This window comes from Alligator mississippiensis, chromosome 1 (assembly GCF_030867095.1).
Source record: "Alligator mississippiensis isolate rAllMis1 chromosome 1, rAllMis1, whole genome shotgun sequence".
Taxonomy (NCBI): domain Eukaryota; kingdom Metazoa; phylum Chordata; order Crocodylia; family Alligatoridae; genus Alligator; species Alligator mississippiensis.
Window position 1 is genome coordinate 66294740 of NC_081824.1, and position 22517 is coordinate 66317256.

The 22517-nt window shown below is 41.2% G+C and overlaps 1 protein-coding gene across 1 annotated transcript in view; it reads right to left on the reverse strand.

Moving 5' to 3' along the window:
• IMPG1 (interphotoreceptor matrix proteoglycan 1) overlaps positions 1 to 21577 on the reverse strand; it is a 124328-nt gene extending 102751 nt beyond the window's left edge. The window contains exon 1 of the mRNA XM_059723456.1: positions 21279 to 21577. Within this exon, the coding sequence (XP_059579439.1) occupies positions 21279 to 21345 (67 nt within the window). The 5' untranslated portion in view covers positions 21346 to 21577. The remainder of the gene's footprint in view (positions 1 to 21278) is intronic.
• Between the last annotated feature and the right edge of the window lie 940 nt (positions 21578 to 22517).

Here is a 22517-nt window from a genome sequence, read left to right on the forward strand (position 1 = left end):
GTACTGTAGCCAACCTGCACATACAATCTGACCATTTGAGCAGAAAATGTCACAAAGCTCTTTGATCAATTTTGTTTGAAGTAACGGTCTTTCATACAGGCTTTGCTGCTTTCCCAGGATTTGATCTAATGGCATTTGGTTGAATTATGAACACTACAATTTACAAGGCTGTTAATGGGGGAGATTTTAAAGCTTCAGTAGTGAAACGATCCCCCATTTGCAATTTATATTAGGTGTAGGATATGGGCTTTTGAATCTGAGAATGTGTATGTATATTAGTTACCCTCTGATCCACCTCCAATACTACTATGTATTATGGGTAGGTAAAGAATCATCTTCAGCTATGAGTGTTCCACCTACAGCCTCTCTTTTTACCGTGAAAGGTCAGTGTGGAGACAAAATAGTGTGGAAGCCTTTGCCTGAGTCATTTATAACTGGGTGAATTTCACCCAATTTGCATCCCAGGGGTGGCCTTTTCTTTTTGCACACAAAGCTTCTTTCATCTTGACTTGTGAGCTCTCCATCTTGTCAAATTTCAGTACAGTTTGGATTAGAAAAAGGAATAACTTGCTATATCTGTTCATGGTTCTCAGCATTTGCTGAATGCAAAGCAACCTCTCTCTCCCAGTACGAACACCGTTTGTTTGTGACTCATCAGACCTTTGCCCTCCTCCTGCATTAGTATAAATTCTTGATTACAAACCAGAGAATCTTCTACTAAAGAGCACAAATATCTAAATGGCTTGAATGTTTTCTTCTTATTGAAAAAATGTTTATTTAAACCTAACAAGTCTTGTACCATATTGATAATGTGCCCACACAGTCTAGCCTGTCCTTGCTCTCCTCCCATGCTTATCACTGAGTAGCCTTGGATGATTCCACTTTTACATGGTTATTTATTGACCTTGAAACCCAGAGCACTTTCATAAGAAACCATATACCAAGCAATCCCAGTAATGTGGATTTTTTGGGGGAGGTTCTTAATTTAAGGCAAAAGACTGTTTTTATATTTTGTCCCTTTTGTTTCATCCTGTTAATTTACATTGTCTCACTTTTAAATTCTGGAAAGCTGTGGATGATTTTATTCTTCCGCATGATAATCTTAATTCTTCCCCTTTTCATGATAATCTTAATGCAGGAAGGAAGACATCTGCTCTGGTCTTGTGGCATTTTAATAATACTTAAAATTTTATATAGTACTTTGTCATCCTCAAGGTGCTTTACAAATGTTTAATTCTCTCTGTCATGGGAAAGAAGTAGGAATCATTGCCCATTATCCAGACAGTATAATTAAGGAGGAAAAACTCAGGATCAGAATCAATTCATTCTCATAGAATACTTCCAGTTTGGTGTCTTGTCCCAGAAGTGACCCAAATAATCAGGGCTAGGTATCCAGGATCCCTGTAGAGTTAATGGAGAGGGATGCCTCCAAGGGAAGATTCAAAATACACAGGTGCTGAGCAGGGCAGTGTCTAGAGCTAGCCAGTAAAAAGTGCTAGGCACAGGGGTGTGCCAAGACTCTTGCTCCTCCTCAGAATTATAGAACTAGAAATGGAATTACGGTTACCCATTATGTACCTCTTCATCTTTAGCTAAAAAGGACACAGGGAGAGTCACCTATCACAGAATGAATGAAATTCAATACAAATCACAGTCACAAAGCTGCTTTTGCTTGGAAACATAACTGGTGGTAGGGGTTGCAGGCCTGCAAGCTGCCTTAGCAAAATGCTTAGCATAAGCAACGTCATTTTGTGCCTTGACATATCTAACTAAACATCACTAAAAGTGGAACAAGTGGGTTGCAGTTTAGGGTGACCTTTTTATGAAGTTAAAAGAGGATATGGTTTAGCAGTATGAGACAGCAAGATGCAAATGGCAGCCTGGCAAGATGACCACTTGTGAAAGATGACTGGTGGATAGTTATGACATAATTGCATTGGGCCATATGTAAGGTTATATATATAAATAATATACATATTTACAGTGTGTATGTGTGTGTGTATTTACAGTTACATCTATCTATCTATCTAGTTTACAGTTCCCTTATGTATGCCTCAATGCAGTTCTGCATCTTTGTATCGTGTGTATGGTTGCATATTTAGTCCAGTCATTAGTTAGCACACACTGCATTCCCTGATCACGCATTTACTAATCAGTCATAATACTAATTGCATGCCAAGGCTGTTCTCTTAATTATGCATTATCTAAATGATCTTTGCTCCATAAATATTGGGATTTATTTTTTATAATTATAATACTGTCCGGAACTGAGAAAGTATCTATCAGAAGGCTCACATAAAAGTATCTGTATCAACTATTAGGGCTTGCTTAACGGTTAAGTGTTGCATTTAAAGCCTTACTTAAATATTAGTATTGCTTATGTGTTCAATAAATTAGGATTTGAGAGAGGAACAGTCTCACCGATCACTTCATTCCCATTCACTACATTCCTTAATTAAATTTAATACAGCAGGAGTTTGTATAATAATTATAGCAGTTAGAATACTTGCCCAGGAAATGGGATATCTGGTTTTAGGCCTCCTCAGCTTGAAGGGACTGAAATTCACATCTATTCCCTGAAGAGTGCTTCAAACACCAGGCTATAAAACATGCTGGGTGGAGCTACTGAAGCTGGACCACTAGTCATCTAAGAGGGCAAAAGACATGGGACACAAGGAAAGTGAACATGATATGTAATTCTGTAATCTAGTGATGAGGTCTTTCCCATTGAGGGGAAGGGTTGCAGTGAGCTGGATTCTGGTGTATGCTTCTTGGGGTTTTTTTTCTGTTGTTACTGTTGTTTTTTAAATCACTGACTGTCTAATGTAAAATCTGTAACTATCACGATAGCTTTAATCCAGCTCTAAGAACAAAAGCAAGTCACATGGGCCACATCAGTGGTCCATCTAGCCAAAAACTCTGTCTCTGACAGGGGCAGTACTAGGTGGTTTTGAAGGAGAGCATAAATACAGGGCAGGCCTAGGGCAATCCATCCCCTATCATACCTTCCTGGCGTCAACCATTATTAATTTAGGCATGTCAGAGGGATGTTAGATTTCCCATGTTGTGGGTGAGTGCTCTAAAAATAAGGTTGCTGTTCAAAAGGTAAGCAGTAGGCCATATTCAAGAGTGGTGATAAGTGCTGTGTGCTTTGTACTGACCTCAATCTGTCAATACTATCACTGTACATCAATTGTTAGGTGTGCTCTGAATAGCTGGTGAATTGGGGATTTAGGTGGATTCCCCCTACCTCTGATCTAGATTATAAGGGAGATTTTGAAACCAAGGACCTTTATCTGGATTAGTTCTGAGTATGCTGAGAGGCCCAAGTCTAGCACCTTGGGAACATTTTCAGGCCAAAATAGACATATAACCATCCTGGGCATTTTGTAGCTGTTGGATTTGTTGATTTGACTCAGCTTTCATGACTTAAGCATTTACTGCATCTATTCACATATCACATGCAGTCCCTGCACTTAGCCATCCAAAATGAGGCCCATGTTTTAAATTAGGAAGCTGATTTCCTCAGAAGAGCATTTACTACTGCCACATCAAAAGAGAGACATGGGGACACTGTAATGGCTGTCAGTCTGCGCTACCTTGCCTTCCCAGCTGCATGGAGGAAAGACTAGAGAAATCTTTTTTCCCTTAATTTTGCCTTCCCCAAACAAGGTGCACAATTTGTGTGTGTCTGTGTATTATGTGAGAAAATATGGTAAATTACATAAACTACCATTTACTTTGTCAGATCATAGGTGCATCTAACCCAGTATCCTGTTTCGCATAGTGATAGAGAATGGAGGCTGGGAGGGAGGGTGAGCAGAGCATGCCAGAAGTTTCCATCGCTTACTCCTCTCCCATTGCAACTTCTCCCATTCGGAGGCGTAGGGAGTTTTGATTTAGAGGCTGCACTCCTCTGCACCATGTTCAGTGCCTCCTATGGACCTTTCTTCCATGACTTTGTGCAAAAGTCTTTTTAACTGACATAAACTGTCAGGGTCCACAAAAGAGTGTGGCAGTGAGTTCTACAGGTTAATTACTCATGGTGTGAAAATGAACTTCATTTTGCTGCTTTTAAATGTGCTACCTAATAGTTTCATTTGATGTCCCCTAGTTCTAGCATCGTAAGAAAGTGTAAATAATTAATCCTTATTCACTTTCTCTGCACCATTTAATCTTTTGCAAACCTCTATCATGTCTCCCAGCTGCCTCTTTTTCTAAGCTAAAAAGTCCAAACCTAGTCTCTCCTCATGAAAACCCTTCATACCCCTGATTATCCTTGTTGCCCTTCTCTATACCTTTTCTAGTTCTTTTATATCTTTGTGAGGTGGCAAGAGCAAAGTTTTGGCTAAGAAAATTATTTGGATCTCATCCTAAGTGCTTTTATGAAGGTTGTGGTAGGATTCGGTGTTGATATTAAATTCAGAAATTTCAGGGCCCTGATCTCATGCAGATGGGAAAGATAATCTCAAAACATGATTTATCATTGATGAGCTCTGACTTGCACACTGAGGTTAAAGGAGATCTCTTTGGTACTAGCTTTTCCTCCTCATTTAAAGATGATAAACCACAATAAAAGGCTGCTATTTGTTTAAAATACTCTTATTGTTTACTCTTTTCACACAAGAAATTGCTATAGTTACCACAAAGATCTTCTATGGTTATTGCAAGGGGAAACTGGCATGCACAAAATTCTCTGTGCTAGGATAAAACACCTCTTTCTTAATAATGTGAAGACTTTTGTATTAGACAGTGCTTCTACCCCATGTTTCTTGAAAACTATTTTATCCAATTTAGAGCTTTACTAAATAACTGGGCAGGAGAAGCTGAGTAATTCTGAAGGAACAAGTTCTTATTTAGACTTAAATGTTTTTAATCTGCATGAAAAGAAAAAGATAATTTATGGCTCTTTTAACAGAGCTTTTGGGGGAAAAAAATTAAAAGCTTAATGGAGTGGTGCAGTAGGATTTTTTTTTTTTTTGCTTTTGTTTTGTTCTGTTTGTTTGCTATTCTAAAAGCAGGACCAGAGAGGTTGCAACCATGGTTGCTTTTTCATGATTATAGTGGACATTCTTCTAAAAAGCCAGCCTTGTTTAATGCTATCTTTTCTCCTCTGCCTTCAAGATTTCTTTTTCAGCTGTGCAAATACATAAACAGGATTGCACTGTGTTGTGACACTAATTCAGAATTAGACGTTTAGTTTGACTAGGCCCCAGAAAGTTAAATCATGATTATATGCAAGAAGAATTTCAAATTTTTGTTATTAAATGCTTGAATAGAAAAATAATAAGAAAAATAAGAAAAATAATAATATATATATATATAAGGGGTGTACATCAGGATCTGGGGGAACACCTGTTCACCAGAGCGCCTCAAGGGATGACAAGGTCAAATGGTCACAAACTCTTCCAAGACCATTTCAGGCTGGGGATAAGGAAGAACTTCTTTACTGCCTGAGCCCCCAAGGCCTGGAAAAGACTGCTGCCGGAGGTGGTGCAAGCACCTACTTTGGACTCCTTTAAGAGACATTTGGACATTTGTCTTGCTGGGATCCTTTGACCTCAGATGACTTCTTGCTCCTGGGGCAGGGGGCTGGACTCGATGATCTCCCGAGGTCCCTTCCAGCCCTAATGTCTAGGAAATCTATGAAAACCTCCATCAGGATAACAATATTGAAGTCTGAATAATGCAGGAGAAAATTAAAGGAGTCACTTGAAATAAACCCAAAGTTTGAAATATATGAAAAAGTAAATTAGGCTCTCTAATAAAAAGGTGCTCAAGGACATTCTTCAAATGTAGGGAGGAATACTTGATTGAAATGGGAGGAACACTGCTTCAGAGTACAATAATTGCTAATAATGCACCATCCAAGTCTTACTCAAAGATAAAAGTAGTAACTGGTGATGAAACCTTCTTTTTTTTATAAGTAAATGTTTTTAACTGTTCTCTTATAAATGTGGTTAGATGACCTGAAATGAAAATTAAGCTTACGGTAAGTAGCAGTGTTCTGGTTGTTATTCAAAGCAGTGGGAATAGACAAAGATAATGATAGATAAATTAAAATAGATATACAGATATTTGTAAATGGCTGGTTATATAAATCGATGAGGAAAGCTAGTGTGTTAGCAATGAAGCACATAAGGTGAGTTTAGTATGGACCAGGGTCAAATGCTGACTCCTGCTTCAGAGTGAGGCTCCTTTTTTGCTAATGAGAACAATTGGAAAACAAATCCTCTTTATGGTGGGCTGTCTCTGCAGTAGACTCTGTCACTATGCCCTCATTTAATGGTAGCCCAGGCACCCCAGCTCCTTAGGTGTAAGGTTAATAGGTGTTGGGCTGAAAAGGACCAGATGGGGCACACCAGATGCAATTTTCCCCCTGGATTTGGTGTAGCCTTGGCAGAGAGGTAAGTGTGGAGCTCCTTCTTTCCCTTAGGAGAGCAGAGACTTCTCCTTTCAGGAGCAGCAGAGATGGCAGAAAGACTTCTCATAATGATGCCAGAAGTTGGACTGTACATGCTTTAACTGATATACCACATCTGCTGCACTGTACTTCTCTTGCAAAATCCAGAGTTATCTGTTAGAGTGGACCTCCCTCTCCCAAACAGTATGTCAAGGGGATTAACAGTCCACTGAGAAAACTATGGTACACTTTATAGCTCTTGCTGCTATTCTGAGCTCTGTGGTGACTTGGTAGGTTAATGTATACATCAAGACATGCTTCCAAGCTTTCCTCACAATCATGAAGGCTAAAAACTTATTTAAAAAAAGATCTGAGTAAGAGCAGAGTCCCTGCCTTTGCATGTTTGAAGTATTTCGTTTTATATTAACATTTCATAGGCAGGTTACACTGGAAGTGATCTTCCAGGCACCTGCTTCACAACTGACCATTTCTCCAGAAGGGTCCACAAGAACCTTCTCATGTCTGCCTTGTACATCACAGCTACAAAGCACCAGAATGAAAAGTCCTACAGTGCCACAGGAAGACAGCAGGAGAGACAAGGTACCACCAATACTTGGCTGCCACTTCTATCCTTGGATAATCCTAGGAAGTGGACCATGTCCCAAGCTACAGAGGAAAGCAAACCCATCCCGCAGCTCTTGCCAATCTGACTGGGGGAAAGTTCCATTTTGACCCTGAATCTGCCCATCAATTTGACCTTTAGTGTCATGTACCTGAGAGTTTGGCTTGGTGCCCAGATGTGCCTATTTCCCAAATCTAGCCATGGCCAATTCCAAAACTTCAGAGGAAGACAACACTTCTTCCCCCACCCCAGCAAATCAAACAATAATTTTGGGAAAAAAATACTCCTTGTGTTCTGGGCAAAAAGGAAAATCACTGAATCATTGAATGTAACTGGCTTAGCTTTAGTGACTCTTAGCCGGATCCAGTTTTCCACAGTTCTGCATCTTTGTACCATGCGTGCATGGTTGCATATTTAGTCCAGCCATTAGCTAACACACAGTGCATTCTCTGATCATGCATTTACTAATCAATCAGAATACTAATTGCATGCCAAGCTTGTTCTCTTAATTATGCAACATCTCAATTATCTTTGCTCTATAAATATTGCGGTTTATTTTTTATAATTCTAATACTGTCTGGAACTGAGAAAGTACGCAGAAAGGGTTTATTACTACTCAGAGCCTTTCTGATTCTTCCCATTCATATATCAAACCTCTATACTTAGTTCTAACAGTTGCCTCTGCTGTGCAGACACAGTCCACCATAAATCAATCAATCTCAGGGTAGAGTTACGTGTTACTCATAGATCATACTAAGGGCACTTAAAATGTGACCATCTGCACATTACAGCCTATTAGCTCATGCTAAGTTCCCCCTGAGCATCTCAAAATTATGCCACTTCAGGTGAAGGTTAGCTCTGGGCTATGCTACCTACCTCATGTTAGGGTAACGGAGATCAAAACAACCAATTTGCTGTCCTCCAGCATCCCAGGATGCATTGTTTCCCCTTGTGCACTACCCAGAGCAGGGATAAGAGCCCAGGTGTTCCAGGTCTTACCCATGCCCCTGCTCACCAGCCTTCTAGGGGCAGTGAAAGCTTAGCAGGCAAGAAATGGTATTAACTCTGAATGTATGACTGCTCATAGCACATTCTAACTTTAACATCACTTAACTTTCTACAGATTTAGTATGGTCTAAGTATAATGTGTAACTTCATGGGTGACTGGTGTCTCCAGAGTCTGGGGGGGCACCAGCAGCCGATCACTGACCGGGGGGGATGGGGTCCTCCATTGGCCATTCACAGTGCTGGCGGCAAAGCTGGAAGTGCCGTCAGCAAAACCAAAGGTGCCACTGGCACTTCTTTCAGTGCCACCAGCGCTTCTCAAAGCCGGCCGGCACTAATCAGGGCGGGGGGGAGGGGAGGGGGGCACCAGCCAGTGCTTCACTTGGCGCCCCCACTCCCTGGCTGATGAGGGCCAATCTCAGGGTGGGGCATGTCCCCCCGCCCCGTGATTCCCCTACGTGTTGTCTATGCATAACTTCACCCTTATTTACTACCTCTTTTTAGGAGGTTTTCCTATTTTAACTCTTCCAAGCCTGTCCAACAAGGCTTTAACATCCTTAGGGAGATAAAAATACTAAAAACTACATAGGACATGCAGTTAATATTATGCTGAGAGCACACCTATCCATTATTGTGCTATCATTTCCAAAAACTTATCAAGCTCTATATTGAATCAGTTCATGTTCCTTGCTCCTTTCTTTGCTTCAAAGACCATTCCAGAACTTCACCCATCTAGTGAAGGTGATGAGCTATGCAGATGGGAGGAGAGCATTGGTCATGCTTGACTTTAGCAAGAACCTAATGGACTTTGCAAGAATCTGGAAGAGAAAAGTATGGATTTGCTAGGAAGAAATTGTGTCATACCAGCTTGATCTCCTTTCTTGACAAAGTAACTGTTTGGGTGGATGAAGGGAATGCTGTAGATACAGTGTATTTGGATTTCAGCAAGGCTTTTGACAAGACCCTGCATGACTTCTCATAAAGAAATTGGAGAAATATGGGCTGAACAAAGCTACTATAAGATGCATAGTCAACTGGCTCAATAGGAACAACTAAAAAGTAATTATAAATGGATCCATGTCAGAATATCAGGAGGCTTCAAGTGGAATCCCACAGGGGTCTATCCTGGGCCCAGTGCTGTTTAGTGTGTTTATTAATGATTTTGGTGCTGGCATAGAAAGCTTCTTGAGCAAGTTTGCAGAAGATATGAAATGAGGAAGAAGTGCAATTCAGAAGAATCTCAACAGATTGGAAAGCTGGGCTGGAGCTATGAAATTCAATGCTGACGAATGCAAGGTGCCACACCTTGGGAAGAATAATCATTATGCCTCACTTAGAGTACTGCACACGATTCTGGGCTTACATTATTCCTCACAGTACTGTACACAATTCATAGATAGATTTCATAGATTTTTAGGGTCAGAAGGGACCTTAGTAGACCATCAAGTCTGACCCCCTGCCCTGGGCAGGAAAGAGCACTGGGGTCAGATGACCCAGCCAGGTGCTTGTCCAGTCTCCTCTTAAAGACCACCAAGGTAGGGGAGGGCATCACCTCCCTTGGAAGCCCATTCCAAATTTTGGCAACCCTCACCATAAAGAAATTATTCCGAATGTCTGATCTAAATCTGCTCTCCATCAGTTTATGGCCATTGTTCCTAGTAACCCCAAGGGGCGCTCTGGTAAACAGAGCATTTCCTATTTCTTGCCACCCTGCCCTGATAAATTTGTAGATGGCCACAAGATCACCTCTCAGCCTCATTTTGTTTAGACTGAAGAGATTCAGGTCTCTCAATCTCTCCTCGTAGGATCTTAACTTCAGGCCCCTAACCATACGAGTGGCCTCCTCTGAACCCTCTCAAGGTTGTCCACATCCCTCTTAAATTGCAGTGCCCAAAACTGGACGCAGTACTCCACCTGTAGTTTGACCAAGGCTGTGTAGAGGGGAAGGATCACTTCCTCAGATCTGCTTGTGATGCACCTGCTAATGCAAGGAAGAGAGTGGTTAGCTTTACTGATCCCTTTGTCACATTGACAACTCATGTTCATCTCTGAGTCAACTATGACTCTGAGATCCCTTTCTGCTGCTGTGCTGCTTAGAAAGTCACCCCCTAGTCTGTAAGTGTTGGTGATTGGTTATCCCTAGATGTAGCACTATGCACTTATCCTTGTTAAACTGCAATTCTGGGCTTCACATTTTAAAAAGGACATGGAGAAGTTAGAGAGAGTCCAAAGGGGGTGACAAGTATGATCAAGGGCTTGGAAGGCAAGTCATATGAGGAGAGATTGAAGGAGCTAGGTATGTTCAGCTTGTGGGGAAGGCATTTAAGAGGGGACATGATACTGTAAGGAAGAGGGAAAACACCTCTTCTTTTCTGCTGCAGGGAGTAGGACCTAGACCAATGGCTTGAAATTGCAGCAAAGATGGTTTAGCTTGGATATCAGAAAAAAACTTATTCACCATTAGAACAGTGAAGCAGTGAAATAGACTGTCTAGCGAAGCTGTGGCCTCTCCATCAATGGAGGTGTTTAAGAAGAGGTTGAACAGCCACTGGTCAGGGTTTGTCTAGGTTCTGCTATAGGTATTTCCCATGCTTCCAGGCTCTCCTGGTTGCCACATGGGACTGGGAGGGAATTTTCCCATGTCCCCCTCCCCCTTGCTGCTACAGGGCCCAAGGGGTGACGATCCCAACAAGAAGCAAGGGGGGGCAAGAGTGCCCAAAAGCTTCCCTGGCTCACCAAGGACGTCTGGGAATGCCTGGTTGCCAAAAAGGCGGCGTACACCCAGTGGAAGGGGTGGGAGGCGATCTCCAAAGAGGAGTATACCTCCACTGCTCGGGCCTGTAGGGGGGCTGTTAGGAAAGCTAAGGCAGACATAGAGCTAGGACTAGCGTCCAAGATCAAAGATAATAAAAAGTCCTTTTTCTAATATATAGGGAGGATGAAGAAGGCGCTGGGAAATGTTGAGCCCCTGTAAGATGTGCCGGGCAATCTGGTGGTCGCGCCAGAGAAGGCAGACCTCTTTAACAAATTTTTCACCTCTGTTTTCTTGTGCAGGGACCAGGACTCCCCCACTGTGATTCAAGACAGACTCAAGGGGAACACCTCAAGACCTAAGGTTGAGGAGGACTGGGTTAGAGTGCTTCTGGAGGGGCTGGACGTGTTCAAATCAGCAGGTCCAGATGCTCTCCACCCCAGGGTGTTGAGGGAGCTAGCAGGGGTTATTGCAGGGCCCTTGGCATGGCTTTATGAGCGCTCGTGGTGCTCAGGCCAGGTGCCAGATGATTGGAAGATAGCCAATGTGGTCCCCATCTTTAAAAAAGGAAGGAGGGAGGACCCGGGCAACTATAGGCCCATCAGTCTTACCTCAATCCTGGGAAACTCTTTGAGAAGATCATCAAGGAGCACATCTGTGATGGGCTGGCATCAGGGATGATGCTCAAGGGCAACCAGCATGGTTTCTTTAGGGGCAGGTCATGTCAGACCAAACTGATTGCCTTTTACAATCAGGTCACAAAAGCATTGGATACAGGTATCGCCATGAATGTAGTGTTTCTGGACTTCAGCAAGGCCTTTGACACTGTTGACCACCCCATCCTCATTAAAAAACTAGGTGACTGTGGCATTGATGCCTACACAGCCAGATGGATTGTGAATTGGCTGAAGGGTCGTACTCAGAGGGTGGTGGTGGATGGGTCATATTCAACCTGGGGGGAAGTGGGCAGCGGAGTCCCCCAGGGCTCAGTCCTTGGGCCCGCACTGTTCAATTTCTTTATCAGCGATTTGGATGACGGGGTGAAAAGCAACCTGTTCAAATTTGCTGATGATACCAAAATTTGGGGTGAGGTGGGCATGTTAGCAGGGAGGGAAAGACTGCAGAAAGACCTGGATAGGTTGCAGGGGTGGGTTAACAAAAACAGGATACGTTTCAATACTGACAAGTGCAGGGTGCTGCACTTGGGCAGTAGTAACTGGCAGCACACTTATAAGATGGGAAACTCCCTTCTTGAGAGCACGGAGGCAGAAAGGGATCTTGGAGTCGTCATTGACTCCAAGATGAACATGGGCCGACAATGCGAGGTCATGGTCGGCAGGACTAACTGGACCTTATCGTGTATCCACAGGTGCATCTCAAGTAGGGCCAAGAAGGTGATCCTCCCCCTCTACGCGATACTGGTCAGGCCGCAACTGGAGTACTGTGTCCAGTTCTGGGCACCCCACTTCAAGAGGGATGTGGACAACATTGAAAGGGTCCAGAGGAGGGCCACCCGCATGATCCGGGGACAGCAGGGCAGACCCTACAATGAGAGGCTACGGGACCTGAACCTGTTCAGCCTTCACAAGAGAAGGCTGAGGGGGGGACCTGGTGACCGTCTATAAACTCACTAGGGGGGACCAGAAGAGTTTGGGGGAGACCTTGTTTCCCCTAGTGCCCCCTGGGATAACAAGGAATAACGGCCACAAGTTGTTGGAGAGTAGGTTTAGATTAGACATCCATAGGAACTACTTCACAGTCAGGGCGGCTAGGATCTGGAACCAACTTCCAAGTGAGGTGGTGCTGGCTCCTACCCTGGGGGTCTTTTAGAAGCGGCTTGATGCCTACCTGGCTGGGATCATTTGAGCCCAGTTTTCTTCCTGCCCAGGCAGGGGGTCAGACCTGAAGATCTACAAGGTCCCTTCCGACCCTACTTCTATGATTCTATGTATAAGGATTTTTTAATCTACCCACAGAGGCATTGGGTGTTGGCTGCAGCCAATACTGGGGATTTTGATTGGGTTATGCCAGTGATCCTGTTTTGACTTAAACTCAGAAGTTCCTGACTAGAAGGATTTGCCCTACCACTCAGGATCAGACTGGACTAATCATAATATTTGGAGTCAGGAAGAAATTTTATCCCATGATCAGATTGGTATGAACTGGGGTGGGGGTGGCTTAGTCTTCCTTTGTAGTATGGGGCATGGGCCTTTTCCTGGGATCTCTTGAATATATATTAACAAACTTTACAAAGCAGGACATTGGCTACCATGCTCTGCATGGTTTATCTGTGGCAGATAAACAATATATCTATACAACAATATATACAACAATATACATTATGTTGTATCCAGTTTGACTGCTTAGTTTTGCTAAGAGGTTAGACAATGGTTTTGTATAGTATGGTTTGGATACGTACTATCGGGGGTTGGACTAGATGAGCTATGGAGTTCCCTTCCAGGCCTACTTCTCTATGGTTCTGTGATTTACAGAAATGCTGAAAGAACTAGGTTATTTAGTTTGGTGAATAGAAGACTCAAGGGATTTGATAAGCAAGGGTTTTTTGGTAATGTTTCCTTGGAAAACTGAACTGCTTAACTGTTTGGAGAGATGTTAAAGAAGTTTTCTGGGACAAAGAGTCCTTCCTCAGAGCTGGAAAAGAAGTGGATGCCGCCTAATCTAAAAGCTAGTAAAACAATTGCTTTTGCTCATTCCATTATGCAAATGAAACAGTCACTTAAAGAAATGAAGGAAGGGTTTGTAAAATGTGGTACAAAGAAAAGTTCTCAGAAGTAGATGTAAAAAAAGTCAGGGGCAGCTGTACTAGATAATGTAATTAAGTAAAAGAGTAAGACCATTCAAAAGGGTACAGTCAAGTACAGAGAGCATGGCAGGGAGCAGATAAATTGTAATGAGCCATAAAACCATTGCAGAGGTTTATCAAACAAGTTTTTTGCCCTGGGCAAAACTCCCGAGTACTGGTGGGGGCTGGGGGGGGGGGAGGGGGAGGAAGGAGGTGTTTCTTATCTACCTGAGGATTCAAAAACCCCTGGTGCTGCTGCTGTATCTTCACATTGGCTCCTATGCCCAGGTGCTGTGTGGCTGCTCCTACTTTTGCAGCGGGGTGGGGGGGTATATTCCAGCACCCCTCTAAGTCAGCATCCAGGACTGGTGTCCCCCTTCCCTGCAGTTGCACTACTGAAGCGTTGTGATTGTTTAGTCCATGGTTTTTAGGACCTAGTAAAGTTATGAATTTTTGTTTCCAGGACTGTCTTCTAATGGTGTTTTGTAAGTTTCCCTTGAGTGAAAGGATTGTGAGGTCAGAAACGGAGTGGTTGTTCTATGAAAAGTGTTCTCCAACTGACTGATAGATGTTTCTGTCCTTTATCATTTTTCAATGAGAGTTCATTCTGGCTATTTAGGTTCACAAGCATAGTTTCTATGAGGACATTTTATGCATTGGATGAAACATACAGATCCCACATTTGTGATAAATGTATGTAGGATCTGTGAATTCTGGTGGTTTCATTGTGGAGCATGTTATGTAATTATACTAGTAGCCCTTTTCCAGTGTGTTAGCCCTGTTTAAGTTAATGTTTTTTAACACAGGTGATCAGAACTGTATGCGTAATTCTAAATGGGGTTTTACCAGTGTCTTTTACAAAGGTATTAATACTAAGTCCTTACTTGATCTTGTCTGCCACGACTTTGATGGAAAACTATAGGAGGGGTTGTTCAGTCTAGAAACAGTCCTAATCCATGGGGGGAAGCACAATGAACACCACCAGTCCCTTCTTCTGGCTGAAGCACTCTGGACTGGTTGCTGGGCCTTAGGACCCAAAATGGGAGCTCCTCCAGCCTCTACACTCCCACCTTAAACCTCTGTATATATATACTCTTTATAGTCTCAGACTCTTATAAGGGTTCTCCAGTTGTATAACATCAAAATACAGAGACTTATCTGTGCCCAGCTTTGTAGCTAAAGGTGCTTGGCTTTGCCCCAGGAAAACTTAATAGCCTTTCTTGAACAAGTATAAGGAAAGGTGAGAAGCTCAGCTGCTTCTCACCTGTCTGATGTTCCTGTTTCTCTACTTTCCATTCCCCGCCATGCCTCAGTTCTGGGAGCTCCTTATATTCCCTGGTCACTTCTTCCCTCCAATCAGAATCTGCCTCCTCTGAACAGCTGGAGCTCGTTGTCCCTGCTGAGGAAATCACTGGCCCCTGAATTGCCAGCCAGCTGTTTGGCATCAGGGTTGACATACTTTTTAGGCTCCTCCCTGGTTAACACTTCCCTTTCAGTGGACCCCAGTGCCTGACCCAATTGGCCCATTTGGCATAGCCAGAAGTCAGAGATAGCCTCTGTTCAATTTGCTGAGCTCCTGGGGAGAACAGCAGTCTGGGAGGTTCTAGATACATCACAGGTAAGGGAGGGGGTATGAGTGGGGTTTTTCTTGTACTTTCCCCAGCCACTCTGTGTCAACATCCCTGAATAATGTGCCTATGCTGGGCAGCGGCAGAAGCAAAAGATTTATTGTTTCCTAGGGGACAGTTCTAGGTGCCTTTCTATGCAGTGCCCTCATAGTCTGGATCACCCTGCAGTGAAACCTAACTCCAAGCCAACGTCCTGCAAGGTCAATCTTGATTTGGCCCTCAGATACCACAATAAGGGAGGCCACAACTACATAAAAAGTACAAACACAGCAGAATTATGTCAAATGGTGCAGGTGCTCTCTGGTGATTGTTAATATTATGCTGTCAAGATCTAACACCACCTTGGTATGTCTTCTCCATAAATTAGGGATGGGGGAATAATTCACCCTAAGAGTTTTCCTTGAGTAGAAGAGCCAGTCTTCTCAGCTAGGGCAAGAGAGATGAGACCTTTTTCAAAAGTTACCTAAAAGTTTCCACTTGCAAATTATTAGGAGGCAATGGCAGTGGAAACCTTTAATGGCTGTTGTCATGCTAGATATTGAAATTGGTTTGTATAAAGGCTGAGACCACCCCCCCTGGATGACCTGGGCTTGCTAGTTGGTTCTGTTCTGTTTCTGTAGTATAAGAAGAACCTTTATCTAACTTAGTTTATAGGGATAAGTTGAAGCCAAAAATATATGACAGCTGCTGCTTTTCTCTAAAGCTTTGTTGCAGCTACTAACTTTGTTCTAACTACTACTTTGCCACTAGCTAGGACAATCATATACATATAATTAAAATATTTTCAAACTCAAAACAAACACTTTGGAATGCATACAGAATGTTCCTCTTGGATGCAAGAGTACCAAATGCACATTAATCATGTTGCTTAATGCACATCTGAAAGCCACTAAGACACCAGGAACAATTATAGATGTCTGTGTGTGTGGGGGGGTGGGGGGGGAGGGGGCGACACTTTAATTTGTGGAGCTCCAAGAGCACATTGGAATGAGCTGCACTCATTAAAAACTCCTGGAGCATCACATGTACCAGTGTCCCCGCGCTGAAAAATGGTGGCAGGGCACTTTGAACTAAAGCTTGAGTTGAAAGTGCCCCAACTGTCATTTTTCAGTGTGGGATGCTGATACATGTGTCGCTGGAATCTGATGGAGCATGGTAATTACCACACTCCAGCAGACTCAATTAATAGAGTCTACTTGGATGCACTGGAATTACAGTGCCTCACAGCAGCCTTCCTGTGCACGTATAGGAGCCCCAGAGTTATGAAGGTAGTATGAGAAGTCCTGCTGTGCATAATAGAATAAGCAACAATATAGTTGTCTAGCAAGTGGAGACTAGTTTGGACTGAAGTTATTTCATTGTGGATTATTAATATATATCTTGACAGGGGACAAAGCCCCTTATAGGTTATAATTATCTTGTTTTCCAATGTTATTTACATTTTCCCTTTTCCCTTTCAAAAGCTATCTGTTTTTTTTTTTCATCTAGGCATTCCTGATACATCAGTCACCATGGTATCTGTGTGCAAACCTACAGCATATTTGGAATTGCTGCTTAATAAGAACTGTTAATACAAATATTCTGTTGCATATATTCATCTTTAGAATTAAACAAATCCTGTTAAAAACCACTCACAACTGATTCAGTTTTATTTTGGCATTTGAGGCATTTAATTTCTTATTTCAACTGTACACAGACACAAACAGGAGAGTGTATCATCCTTAGTTCAACAATGTGAATCTCTATTTCATGGATGAACTGAGGAATACTTCTGAAGAACAAAAATGGTATTTCTATGGCTTTTTTCTTTGAAGTTTTCTGTACCCTCCTCCATCCAGCATAGATTTGTTTAACCCTTTTCTCAAGGACGGTTATAGTAACAAAGATGTGTACCTGTTACTGACTGTTGAATTGGGACAGCTGAATAGAAAGCAGTAAGTCAGAATTAATTAAAAAGATTTCACAGAGCACATAGAGCCTTTGTCTCCCACAGAATGACTCTGAGTAAATAGAGAATATCTGTCTGCTGAATAAAAACTAACACTTAGCAACCTTGAGTGCTGTTATGTGGCTTTTGCATTCTTTTGACTGAAAGCAGAATACAAAGTGCCAGAAGTGCAGTTTCTATTCATAATTATAGGATTAGCTGCTATATTTTAAAACCCACCAGTGGTTAACTGATAATTTCAGTGCTTTATAGTTCAATCATTCACTCCATCTTTACATTTTATCGGCACAGTGTGTTGGTTTAAATATATTTTTCTTTTTAAAAATGGTTTGCGCCAGGACAGTTCAAAGCATCTTAATTCAAATCCTTCGTTCTGTCTTTGGATCCTAGGTCTGGCCAGGACTAGAACATTGTTGATACTAAATGTTCGGTCTGGAAGTACCTTGGCGTTTCAAAGGAATTTCTTGCATTGTTCTTTAGTGACTTTTTTTTTGCTTAACGTGGTGCTGTTATATGGGAGGGAGGAACATATAGACTTTTTGATTGAGGCTATTTAGTTTGACTGCATACTAAAAATAGGTAGGGAGGGAGAAAAGGAAAGTTTCCGAAGAGGCACCACCACCTTTATCTGACATCCTTTAAATATCGGTAGGAACAAAATAATAATTGAATGCAGTTCTGTCATAGGGAATGTTAACAACTGATGAATTCAGGAATTAATTTAGTGGCTATTGGTGTTGTAAAAAAACTTAAAGGGAATTAAAAAGCTAATTTGTACATTGGCCTGCAATATCTCAAGATTGACCAGAAGAATGAGAAAAATCTCAAGCACACCTAGATTATCTACTCTTTAGATATTTAGCACCCAGTATGCATATTTATACAATTGAAGATGGGTGTCTACAGAACAAATCCATACTGGCCTTTCAGAGTCCTGCATATAGGCTTCAGCATTCCTAAGAAGTACGCACCTTTCCCCTCCCAATCTAAGTAGGTGGGGCACTTCAGATGCCTGTAGTGGAAATGGGAACAGTTTGGTGCATCCAAAGGGTAAGCTGGAATACCCAGGTGTTTAGGAGGAAGGGGTGCTTCCCTGTAGCAAACACTACAAGGGTGTGTCCAAACTTGTGACTTCTCGGAGCTTAGGTGCCTGACTTAGGGCTACACGTCAGGCACTTCTCTGTTGCCTTGTGACCTATCACATGGGTGTCATGCTGTTGACAGTGGTACTGCTTCATGTTTGGTGGTTAGAGTGATCATCCAGGAAATGGAAGACTTGATTTACAGGCCTAACTCAACCTGAGAGCATCCAAGCATGCAAGCTTTTCAGGGGAACACCTTAACTACTAGGAAGTAGAGTAGTTGGATAGAGATGGGGCTTTCAACCCCTCCTGGTGAAGTTGGCCCACTGAGCCACCAAGAGTGCAAGATTTATGGGAAGAGGGAGAACATGTAAGAGGGAGCCAGGTACCCCTACCTTGCCTATTCTATAGGCTAGCAGTTTGAACACTCTTCTGGCAAGTGGGAAATATGGGTTTGAACCCTTTCAGCCTCAGAAGGGCCTAGAACCCAAGCCTCCCTTTAGAATTGCTCCCACTGGTTAAGTGCTTTAACTACTAAGTGCCTTTGAGAAGGCCATGTGCTTCTTTAAGTACACATTACTGTCAAAATTGGCGCCTAGTGCTAATAAGATATGTAATACAGTATCTTAAATAAAGCATAATCACTCAGGAAGTCTGAGTGCCTTTCTGAGTGTATATGAACATACAGTTTTCATTGAGTAGAGGGAGGCAGTTTAGCCATGTAAGTCTGAAGTCAGGAGTATGGCAGGGCAAAGTAGAGACTAATTGGTTCAGAGAGGCATAAGGTTTGGTAAGCAACAGCCTATTAAATGTTGTGCATGTACATTTGGAAGTAGTATTTACTCAAAAAGTTTTAATATGCTATATATTTCCATGAAAATAAAGATAACCCCAATATGTCTGTATGCACCAGACATAGCTTAAGCTGTAGGGATGGAAAATTTTCCAATTATCATTAAAAATGAATGTGTGTAAGAAATTACTGCTGTACACACCAGCAACAAGCCTGGAAATTCCAAGTTAAACTCCCTAATCTTTGTTATTAAGTATTGCAATAATAATTGTTGTTTGTTGTTGTATTTTAAAGGCTCAGAGAGATTAGAGATGAAAAATACAACTATTTCACAATTCAATCCTGCACCCACCCCCTTTTGGTGCAGGATGTTCTCTAAAAGTTTATTATCCAGCCTTTTTTTCTGCGGATTATTAAATATTCTGAGTAATAATTTGCCACTGCTTCTTTTTGCAGAAGTTTTTCACAATCCAGAATAGCTTTCTTTTAGGCAAATGTACTTAATGTTTAGCTTGAGTTCCTCTTTGTAAAATGCCATCCAAATTGTTTTAATAGATCTGGTGCAATATCTAGGCATGAGAAGATAATCAGAAATGTTCAGCCTACCTTTTTATTTTATTGCTTTTGGGATTTATAATTACAACTATAAATATAATTTATGCCATAAATAGTGCACCAATTACTCAGAATAAGTTCTACCTTATACTGCAGTGAAATGCAATTGTGAAGGTAACGTGAATTGGTAAATCTCTTTTTCCTTACTGTGTTTGTGGAAGACATATCTTGACTCTCACCAGTCCTCTCTCTCTGCTACACCTGCAAATGTTATTAACTAATTATGTGAAATTATGTGAAACAAAAAGATAAAAGCATATAGTAGCAGAAAACACATCAGATGCAACTGGTGTTAGCACTTTGCTGACTCATTATGTTTTACTAAGGAAAAATTTCCTCAATAATTCAATGCACTAATTTTTCTCTAGCTGTTTAGCTATAGTGCAGTGAGATAAAAACAACTGCTTTATAAAAATACAAGCAAGAACAAATTCTGTGTGCAGATAGTAAGCTTTTTAAACATTACTGACAGCAGCCTGTCTCCTCTGTTTTTGTAAAAACATAGAAATATAAATGAAAATACCGTTTTTGAAATTACTTAATTTTTGCATTTAACTAACATGACTAGGCTTGACAGAAAGTAGGATGTACAGTATTAGGTCATTCATAGATCACTTAGGCAAAACACAAAGCAATTGTGGTGTGGGATTTTAATTGGATTGTATAAATGTCAAGAATAGATAGAAAAGTTAATAAGCAACCAAAATATATAGAAAAATCACATTCCTCCCTACTTAATTCTATATGTAAATGAAACAGGAAAATCACTCATGTTTTTGTTGTTGAATAATTAAAGAAAAAGGCTATGAACTTCTCAATATGTCTGAAGGTACAATCATTAGTTGTTGCACTGAATACAAAATAGTTGTCTCGTTTCTGTCTCACTACTTTTATTCTTGCTAAGAAATTTTACAAATCAATGCTTCATTTTAATTTTTATAGGAAACTCTCCATGGAAATAGATTTGAAAGTTCTCTTACATGTCAAAAAATGAACATGTGCTATTTAATTATTATGATTATATTTTTTTACTTGCTTCAATAAGTACTTATGTTAGCAGATGCATTCTTTTTCATTGTATTTTATAATTTTATATTTTATGCTTGTTCTGCTCTACATGTTCATTAGCCCTTATTTGCATTGCCCTTTTCTGTTTATTTGATAGTGCCTTTTTACATGCAGGATTTGTGTATATTCCTACCAGTTTTTTAATTTGTTCTTGGCAATGGCCAGTAAAGGCAAAAGTATACTTTTTTGTATTCTTTTCAGTTCAGCAACAGCAGATTATCTTTAACAATACAGCTTCTTATGAGTTCACTCAGCCATTTTGCCATTTCTAAGTCATTGCTTTTGAAATTTTATTTCTGTCCTCATAAACCATGAATAAGAAAATCAACCAAAGCACATATTTTGCGAAGATTTAATGCTTGGCAAACCTGCACAACAGTAGTTAAATCAACCTTTCTTCAGCCTTGCCTGTAGCTAAGTGTTACTGACACACTTTTTATTACCCTAATCTAGACACTGAATTCTCGGCTTAGGGAAAACTGCCTGCTCTTTTTGTGTTTTAGGTAACAAAGTAAAAAAAAAAAGTAAATAAATACAATCCTTTTACATATGAACTTACCTTTGCTTCCTTGAACTTGGAGAACAAGGCAAATGACCAAAAATATTAATCCAGTTTTCAAATGCATGCTGTCTATTGATCATTCACAATTTTTAGTAATAGTAACGCAGGGAGTAGGGATAGTTGAGGTAGGTTAACAGATTTCTTATAAAGAAGCTAAAATTCCAAAAGCTCTTCCTATTCCCACTTTTCAAAAGTGTCCCATGGATCTGAATTGTTTCAAATCACAGTGAGGCGAGGAGGGTAACAGGTGCCAGAATGCAAGTACTGAACAAACCCCTCAAACACACACTTGTAGCCCAAGAGGCTGAAAGGGGGACTGGAATGATAAACTCCTAATTGTGACAAGTGTGACGAAGTTTTTGAAAAAAAAAAACAGTGTCTGTTTCTGGAATAATCTGTTTATCTGCTGCTCAGACATAATCCCTCTTACAGTCAGGCTGGAAGAGCTGTCTTCATCTTATTAACCTTCTGGAGCAGCATCTGTCAGCCCCAGAAGACTTCAGCTATTTCATGATAAACCGTGGATCCTTTTTCTAGTGCTTGTTACCTTTAAGTTTGGTTGGTTGGACATTACCGTGCTATTGCACATCATGAGAGGCATTGTGGAATGATGGTGATTATATTACATTATTTCTGAAACATTTGGCTGTAACAAATGATGAGCTTTCTTTGAAGAAGACAGCAACAAATTGCTTTTCTGAATGGACCATCTAGAGACATTGAGCATAATTTAACTTAGAAGCTTTATCCTTCCTCACACCAAAACCATTGCTTTAGCAATATTTCTATGAGAGCTCTTATGATAGAGTTATTCTGTTACAGTGGTAAAATGCCATGACTTGGCAGTAAATTACCGTAGCCACCAGGGCTGGAACAAGCTGGCTCCAAATTAGGAATGGGGGAGGGGGCAAGTTGTAGGAAGGGTGAATAGAAAGGGGAAGAGAAATAGCATAGCAAGCTCTTTCTCAACCAGGCCAAGATTCTGCAATGAGTGAATACACTTTTCGAGCATTTCTTGTACAATTACATAAATGGTCCCATTACATAACAATTAATAGGCCCTTTGTTATGCTTGTGCGCTATGTTTGCTTCATCATTTCCATTTTGTACCATTTTGTAAACTTTAATTAAACTGGGGAGAGCTGCCAGGTGGGCATTTTTAGTGCTCTGTCCTATTTAGATTGCACATTATGCCTGTGCTGTACAGGAAGAGGCTATCCACTGGCAATAACACGC